General features: G+C 37.6%; 1 protein-coding gene across 1 annotated transcript in view; it reads left to right on the top strand.

Annotated features, from left to right (window-relative positions):
• Positions 1–1,956: 1,956 nt before the first annotated feature.
• The window catches only part of LOC132116460 (rho GTPase-activating protein 28-like), a 34,144-nt gene continuing 28,600 nt past the window's right edge, over positions 1,957–7,500 (top strand). Inside the window, exon 1 of the mRNA XM_059525298.1 lies at positions 1,957–2,163. Within this exon, the coding sequence (XP_059381281.1) occupies positions 2,069–2,163 (95 nt within the window). The 5' untranslated portion in view covers positions 1,957–2,068. The remainder of the gene's footprint in view (positions 2,164–7,500) is intronic.

Below are 7,500 nucleotides of genomic sequence, written 5' to 3'. Positions count from 1 at the left end.
CTATACTAGACTAACTGAGACTTGTCATGGCTCTTGTACACTGTAGTTGTTCTCTTGTTGACCTGACTGCTTCTATTGTTCTCATTTGTAAGTCGCTTTGGATAAAACCGTCTGGTAAATGATTAAATGTAAATGTAAATGTAACTAAAATGAAAAATAAAAAAACTAAAACTGATTCACAATATCAATAAAGACTATATACTAAAATAACACAGATTTTTTGCTGTTCTATAAGGATCTGTAATGTGTTGAACTGCGCTGAAGCCCCATCGCTCATCATTTATTCAGCCTCTGAGCAGAAGCAGCAGTCCTGAAACAGGAAGTGACTGATAGAAATCAATCCTCATGTGCTGAATAAATCATACGCAGATTACATCTATGAGCTCATGCTCCTACAATCAAACAGACCTTGTGTTTTAATTTCACATTCATTAGAGACCTTCATTCAAAGTATAAAGAATACAGAGCATCAATGATAACTGATAATAACTGAGCAGTAAATCATATTATTATTCTGATTTCTGAAGATCATGTGACACTGAAGACTGGAGGAATGATGCTGAAAATACAGCGGAGCATCACAGAAATACATTACACTTTAACACAGATTCACACAGAAAACAGCTGTTTTACACTAGAATAATATTTCACATTTATACTGCTTTTTAATTTTTTAAATAAAATAAATGCAGGTGAGACAAATATATATAAAACCTTATGGTTGCTAGGTGGTTTCTAGGGTGTTATTCAGTTGCCATGGTGTTCTATGTGGTTGCTAGGGTGTTGTTTGGGTGCTAGGTGGTTGCTTAGATGTTCTTTGTGATTGTTAGAGTGTTTGGTTGCTAGGTGAATGCTAAGGTGTTTGGTGTGGTTGCTAGGATGTTGTTTGGTTGTTAGGTGGTTGCTAAGGTGTTCTGTGTGATTGTTAGGGTGTTTGGTTGCTAGGTGGTTGCTAAGGTGTTCTCTGTGGTGGCTAGTGTGTTATTTGATTGCTATGATTTTCTGTATGGTTGCTATGGTGTTATTTGGTTGCTATGGTGTTCTGTGTGGTTGCTAGGTGGTTTCAAGGGTATTCTTTGTGTTTGCTAGGGTGTTGTTTGGTTGCTAGATGGTTGCTAAGGTGTTTGGTGTGGTTGCTAGTGTGTTGTTGGGTTGCTAGGGTGTTCTTTGTGGTTGTTAGGGTGTTATTCAGTTGCTAGGGTGTTGTTGGGTTGCTAGGGTGTTCTGTGTGGTTGTTAGGGTGTTATTCAGTTGCTAGGGTGTTGCTGGGTTGCTAGGGTGTTCTTTGAGGTTGTTAGGGTATTATTCAGTTGCTAGGGTGTTCAAATTTGTGTCTTAGCACACAATTTTCTTCTTTAGTTGGATAGAGTTATATCGTGTTATCGTGCACACTGTCCTAAAGCTTTAGATTTGTTGGTTCAGTAAATAAAAACTATGAAGAACAGCAGCTGGTTATCAGACGGACAGATGAACAGATAACAGTTCACCTGTCAGCAGCATTAAACTGTGAATCACAGAGTCTGACTGAAACGATCAGATGTGACCACAGAGGGACAGAATTAGTCTGAATTTATCACGCGAGCAGGACTGAAGAGGAAGAGCTGACGTTTGAAGAAGTTACATAACCAGGTGCTTCATTAACGCCTCGTTTTTCTGTGGTGGAATGTCCTTCCTCACAGATGGAACCCGATAAAGAAGTTTTCATGCTTTCATCTCTACATCATTCACACACTTTAATTTGTGTCATTTCATCACTGCAGTATTTCTGTACATTATTAGACATGTGGGAACATGTACATTTCTTAAAGTACTTTATTTGATACGTTGTAAGAAGAACCATTTAAAAATCAATTAAGATGAATCGTATTTGGTTTGTGATATTGTTTGAAAAGAGGATATATTTTTTGTTGATATATGCACGCCCCCGTGCGCTGATTGGACGCTGCTGGCTGTAGCTCCGCCCCCACGAGTCCGTGTTTCATGGCAGTCAAATCTTCACACACACACACACACACACACACACGGGTGAATTACAGCAGAAACACACACGCGTGCGGTGATCTGATGGATGATGGATGTGACGGACTGTGGCGGAGTGATTCTGACTGCGTTTCATTCATTCACGATTCATGGAGATGAGCAGAAACACAGAGCAGACAACAGGTCAGACACACACACACACACACACACACACACACACACGAACTCTACCTTTAAACTTTTCTTTGATCTCCTCTGATGTTTTACTTTGAATTGTATGTTGTTTTTAGATCGGAGGTGTTTGTAAAGTTTGTAATTTGATTCTCTTTTGCTCCAATCCGTTGCATTTCATATTTTCTGATGCATTATTTGTTCTTTAGGTCTTTAGTATGTTTTTATGTGCTCATATCAGCATTGAGTGAATTGCATTTGAGTGAGTTTTTGCTCTAAACCTGATTTCTGTTCAACTGGATTCTAAACAGTAACAGTTTGTTTTGTTCAGTGATCAGAGTCACTGTCAAATCAAATTATTAGTCTGTATGAAGCACATATGTTTCACTGTAATTCTGTCGTTCTCATGTCTGATCCTGAACATGTTCTTCAAATCTTCAAATATTTGCTGAGTAAATACAGTATATTGAGCACATGATCATATTGCACCCTGCCCATATTCCTCACGTATGTCACTGTGGATAAAGTGTTTGCTAAAGGAACAAATGCACAGCGCTTTAATTAAATATAACAACTACCATACCGAAATTGATGAAAGCGCGTTTTTGCCACGGAATAAAAAGAGTTAATTACCACATTTTGTTTAACTGCAACTAAAAAATAACAAAAAATAATTCTGAGAAAAAAAGTTGAAATTAATAATTAAAAAAAAGAACTGAATTGCAAGATTTAAACTCAAAATTGTCAGATTAGAATTCAGAGATTTAGATTTAGAATTGTCAGATTAGAATTGCAAGAGGTTAATTTATGCAAGATGTAAATAGTAAGGGAAAAAAGTCAGAATTCTGAAATAAAAAGATGCGATGAATTTTTCTATTTATTTATTTATTTGTGGGGCATAAACTCACTTCCATAGAAATCACGCTGTGTGTGTGAGAGGTGTATCATTCACCTTACTTCTACAGTACTACAGTAAAGTGACGCAGTGAAGTGTTCGTGAAGCTGTTCCAGAGTTAGTTTAGTTCAGTTGTTGCTAGTTCTCTGATGTTCCCAGCATGCATCACTTGTCTTTGTCCTCTAGTGTCTCATCAGATGATGTCATGATCGAGACGTTTCAGAGTCAGGCAGCGATGGGACGCCCTCCTCTCTTCTGTCTTAAAATATTTACATTCTATGGGAGCCAGAGAGCGATCAGTCGTGATGTTCTGTGATTTATGTGCTGCAGGAAAACATAAACACAGCGTGAGTCTGATAGAGCAGGAGTTAGAGTTAATGACAACATGAGGAGCAGCTGTAATATCAGTGTGTTTGACTCCAGCTTTAGAGTGCAGCACACAGACACACACACACACACAGCTGCTGGCTGGAGGTCAGTGGTGTTGTGTTGTGTCCTACTAAGTGACTTAATTCACACAGGCTGAAAGCCCCGTTGTGTGTGTGTGTGTGTGTGTGTGTTCTTGCTGAAAGCTCGTTTCTGTCAGTGTTTTGTCTTGTACAAGGGAAGTCCTGTACTCCTGCGAGTCTCTGTGTGTCTCTGGATGAGTCGTGTGCTGCTGTCGCTGACACTGGACGTTTGTTTCCACACACACACACACACACGCACACACACACACACACACACACACACACACACACACACACACACACACACACACATACACACACACACGCACGCACACACACACATACACACACACACACACACACACACACACACACACACACACACACACACAATATATATATATTTTAAAGAATGTTTGGGAGCAAACAAAAAATCTTAACAACCCATATACTTTGTCAAAGGAATGCAACAGATATTAACTAATGCTAACAAATAATAATAAATACTGTAACAAATGTAATGGCCACTGTTAGTATATTTGAGTTAATGCACTAATGGGACCTTATTGCAAAAATCTAGATTTTTTCAGTTTTCAGATTTCGCCAAAAAAAGTAAAACAAGCAACATTCTGACATGAAGCTATTGATAAGGTCGGGCCCTATTTCTATGTGATAATCACTGATCGTGTGACTCATGCACTGAAGATCAAGATAGTCTTTGGAATGTCTCAGATATTCCTCAGAACTCTATTCTCTGTGGAACCTCTGAACTCTTTCATTGAGAAGAGACATGTGAACTCTAGACTGACTCTGGCTATAAAAAGCCATAAAGTGTCTGAGGCTGATCTGAGATCAGGAGCGGGGGACATCAATGCTGTCAGACCACATTCCAGCAGACTGGGAGAACAGCAGAATTCCTGCCAGAAACACTTCACTCGCATCCGCAGGCCCGAGAGAGCACACACATCAACATGCACAGGTAATCAGAGCAGCTTTACTACGGTAAACCAGCCTTTAGTGCTGTAAATGATGCTGTTTGTGGGTCAGATGAGGAAGAGAGAGTTGGTAAACACGGGGTTAATGAGGGTTTGAGTGATAACGACTGCAGATAAGAGCCGGTGTAAATACTAATGCAGTCCTGCGATACTGTCATCATCATAAACTCTGTTTGTGTTTGAAGAAAAGATGGTTAATATTTCATCTCAAAGCTCTGAACAGGTTTCATTTGTTGGTTTGTATGTCTTGACTTTAATTTTAACGTTTGCATTTATTACTTTATCCAAAACACAAGCACGTGTTCATGCATTACGAAAAACAACAGGAGTGTGAATTTAAGAGTAATACAAAGAAATGAGGACGAGTCGAGGGAAAAAATTAGGGTTTGTGCCACTGTTTTTTTATCCAGTGGTGTTTTTTTTTTATAAGCTAAAAATCTTGGTTTTCTCATATTGAAATTAATTATATTTTAAAAACTAAAAAATGTGCTGATTCAACTGAAAAAACGTACTCCGCTGTCTTAAAAATGTCCTGTTTCATCGATACTAAAGGTTTATTATACTTTCTAAGTTTGGGTGAACTATGAAAATTAGCCAAATGAAGTTAAACGAACATGAACTTTTATGGAATTGAAAAACTTAAAGACATATTTCAACCAAATGTTTAAATAACTTAACAGTTCAAGTAAATGCATCTTAACAAACAGATGAAGTAGAATGAAGCAATCACATTTTTACAGTGAACTTAATAAGTAAACACACACACACACACACACACACACACGGTGTTTGTGTGACTTCAGCACAGTCACACTGCTTTGCATGAACGTGAGGAACCACATTTGACTGGGAAATCGTACCGTTGACGTGAGAAACCGACACACTCGAGGAGTTTTTGTTTCGTGACTGAATTACTCTGGATCCGTGTTTTCTCTCGCCTCATGAGTGTTTGAGCTCTATTAGACGTGTGACTGGATCTAAACATGGCTTAGAAACTATAGAAGTGTTCTCTGGAGAGATTTGCTCTCATGATCCTCCTGCTCGGTGTGATGTTGTTGTTCTGCAGTAGTTTCTCTTTGACTAATGTCAGGTTTCTCTGATGGTCTGACGCTCATCATGTCCTCTCTGTTCTTGTCTGAGAGCGTCGTCACTGAGGCTAATAGGAAGTTAATGTTGTGGTTTTGATTTCTGTGGGTGTGTTCAGGGTGATATAGAGCACACACTTTCAGTCACTTGAGCCCAACAGGAAGCTTCAGTGGTAGTGGATTTCCTTTTCTGTAAAAGCACACACAGTCAGTAACTGAGTGAACACACACACACACACACACTCATTCAAAAGTTTGAGCTCATTAGGATTGTTTTTTGTTTTGTTTTTTTAAAAGAGAGAAATACTTTTAGTCATCAAGGAGGCATTAAATGAATGAAAAGTGGCATTTCTAATCTTATAAAAGATTTCTATTTCGAATAAATGCTGTTCTTGTGAACTTTCTGTTTATCTGTGAATCCTGAAAAATAAAATGCATCACAGTTTCCACAGAAATATTACGACCCTAACCCTAAGACTGGAGGAATGTTGCTGAAAATACAGCGGAGCATCACAGAAATAAATTACACTTTAACAGAGATTCACACAGAAAACTGCTGGTTTACATTAGAATAATATTTCACTTTTTTTCTGTATTTTGGATCAAATAAATGCAGCCTCGGTGAACAGGAAAGACTTCTTTCAGAAATATTTAAAAAATCTCACCACTCCCAAACGTCTGACAGGTCGTGTATGTGAAAAATGATATCACATTCTTAATATAACACATATTACTAATACTGTACATACTGTAATTTCATTATTTTGGTCCAGTGCCATGGGATTATTCTTTAAAGGTACAGGAATATGAATATGGTAATCATTTAGTATCGTGGTTCAGGGGTGAATCTCACAAACACGTGAAGCTAATACCGTATTTCACCCTAAAATTGAAACCAAAGTTTAAAGAAAATCAAAAAGTTATAGGACTTCTTTTGAAACAATTTTCACTCAGAAGTAGCTAAATTTCACATATTATTACAAAGAAATGACAAGATATATATTGAATTAGAGCAAAAATACTGAAATAGTACTTTCTTGACAAACATGCTCCAATAACCTGTTTTGTTTTTTGAATATAAATTTTGATGAGATTCACCCACATATCACAGGTTATTAGCTGAACTGATAATAGTTCCACAAACATTATGATTTCATCTTGTCATCAGTGTCCTGCAGCACAGAAGCAGTCATCAGTGTCTCAGACGTATATTTGTAGAAATACACAACAATACACTGTATGAGTCACAATTATACATTTCTCTTTTATGACGAAAATCATTAGGATATTAAGTAAAGATCATGTTCATGAAGATATTTAGTAAATCTCCTACTGTAAATATATCAGAACTTAATGTTTGATTAGTAATATGCATTGCTAAGAACTTCATCTGAACAACTTTAAAGATGATTTTCTCAATATTTCGATGTTTTTGCTCCCTCAGATTCCAGATTTTCTAATAGTTGTATCTCAGACAGATATTGTCTTCTCCGAACAAACCACACACACAGTGCTGCAGGACACTGATGTGATAATTAGACATGCACACAGAATGAACTTGTGCATTAAAAACACCAGACATGGCAATGGAATGAAAAAAGAGCAAGTTATGAGACTTGAGTTCTGGGTTTTGAGAACGCTGTTTCATGAGTGAGATGCTGCAGAAGACACATGACACAACGCAAACACGTCCATCGAGTGCTTCTTTACTTAGAAAAGCAATGGCAAAGTTGTGCAGAACTGCTGCTGTGTGTCTGATATCTGATGCTTGCATGATGCTGACAGACTGAAAGCTGCTGGTGATGATCCTCGCTGATGCTCTTGGAATTATTCGTCATTTTGAGTCCACTTCAAAAACTGAATGTTTTGACTAAGAAATATTTAACTTTTATTTAATTTAGAATATGTTTATGTTTAATTTGGCT

The sequence above is a fragment of the Carassius carassius genome, chromosome 35, assembly GCF_963082965.1.
Source record: "Carassius carassius chromosome 35, fCarCar2.1, whole genome shotgun sequence".
Lineage (NCBI taxonomy): Eukaryota > Metazoa > Chordata > Actinopteri > Cypriniformes > Cyprinidae > Carassius > Carassius carassius.
This window is presented reverse-complemented; position numbering and strand designations above follow the sequence as displayed.